The sequence below is a fragment of the Etheostoma spectabile genome, chromosome 13, assembly GCF_008692095.1.
Source record: "Etheostoma spectabile isolate EspeVRDwgs_2016 chromosome 13, UIUC_Espe_1.0, whole genome shotgun sequence".
Classification (NCBI taxonomy): domain Eukaryota; kingdom Metazoa; phylum Chordata; class Actinopteri; order Perciformes; family Percidae; genus Etheostoma; species Etheostoma spectabile.
In genome coordinates this window covers 26,807,211-26,808,543 of record NC_045745.1, presented here as the reverse complement: position 1 = coordinate 26,808,543, position 1,333 = coordinate 26,807,211, and the positions used below count along the sequence as shown (strand labels likewise).

The following is a 1,333-nucleotide window of genomic DNA, read 5'->3' as shown; positions in this document are numbered from 1 at the left end:
TATATATATATATATATATATATATATATATATATATTAGTATTTATTATATATATATATATGTATATATATATTAGTATGCAAAAACTAAAAAATGTAATAAATGCCCCTTTCAGTTTCCATACTTTGTTCAGAAGGTTTAGAAGCTGTGCAGATAGATCTTCTCTTGTCTTTTCATAGTCTAAAACTAGTGTTTTAGATTGTCATTATCATTCAAAAAGTATACTGTCATTTTTGTTTAATGTGTCAGTAAATCATTCCAACTCTTGTTCAACCAAATCCAGAAGATGACTTTTGGTTGTGGACAGCCGCTTAAGGCTGAAATGGTTTGCTAATTATTTAGATGAAGGTGACAGAAAGCAGGAGAGAACTCTAGACAAAGGTTGTTTTTGTTTTTCCATTGCATGCACATGGCACATCAACGACATAAAATAAACATTAATGGCTGGTTCCCCCAGAAACTTGACTTTCTAAAGCAAGTTGGCCGTAAATGTTTCTTCACTTCTTGTGATTACTTTGGTGTGCTAACCATAACGGGTCATATCCTGGTAATTGGAGCAGCAGATTAGCCTTGATCCAAATCTGTCATTGTGCGTGTCTGTTTGTGTGTTTGTTTCTCTTTTACCTGAAAGACCCCAGAGAAGCGGAGCCATAATGGATACACTAACTTGCCAGATGTGGTGCAGCCCTCCCACTCCCCTACTGATTCAGCCACTCACTCCTCCCCTGGGAAGGACTCTGTTTATGATGTAGGTTATACTGAGGCTAAATATATCAGTCCTAAATTCCTGATTTATTGTTTTGTGTTCCCTTTCTGCCGTCATTCCAGCCATGAAGTCCACCCATAACACATTGAGTTTCATAACAATCAGTCCAGCCTGTTAATTGACCATCTAAAATAAATGTAGTTCTTTAAACTGCGGTTTTAATGCCACATAGGCACAGGAAATATCAGTTTTTAACATTGTGTCATGATGTTGACTTAAACAACACTGTACAACTCATACAACCTTTCTGCTCCACCAGTATCAGTCCAGAGGTTTGGTGAAAGCATCTGGCAAATCCTCCTTCACCACCTTTGTGGATCTGGGCATGTACCAGACACCAGGAGGTACAGGGGATAACATGTCTGTCAGTGGTGAGTCTGGAGCTTTTCAGACTTGCAGTAACATCTGCTTGGAGATTCTTGAACCTTACACTACTTTAGTATTTACTACCTTAACCTTTGACATCATGTCTTGTGCAGTAAGATACTTTAGGAAATTAAATAGTGCTGAGTTTTTTTGAGTGAATATTTTCTTTTACATTAATTAACTTTAAAAAAAAAAAAAAA

The 1,333-nt window shown here is 36.5% G+C and overlaps 1 protein-coding gene across 6 annotated transcripts in view; it reads left to right on the top strand.

Annotated features, from left to right (window-relative positions):
• Positions 1–1,333, top strand: part of mink1 (misshapen-like kinase 1) — a 26,670-nt gene that overhangs the window by 22,087 nt on the left and 3,250 nt on the right. For all 6 annotated transcript variants that reach the window (XM_032533915.1, XM_032533913.1, XM_032533912.1 and 3 more), the window contains 2 exons: positions 633–749; positions 1,027–1,138. In XM_032533915.1, coding sequence (XP_032389806.1) covers positions 633–749; positions 1,027–1,138 — 229 coding nt within the window. The remainder of the gene's footprint in view (positions 1–632; positions 750–1,026; positions 1,139–1,333) is intronic.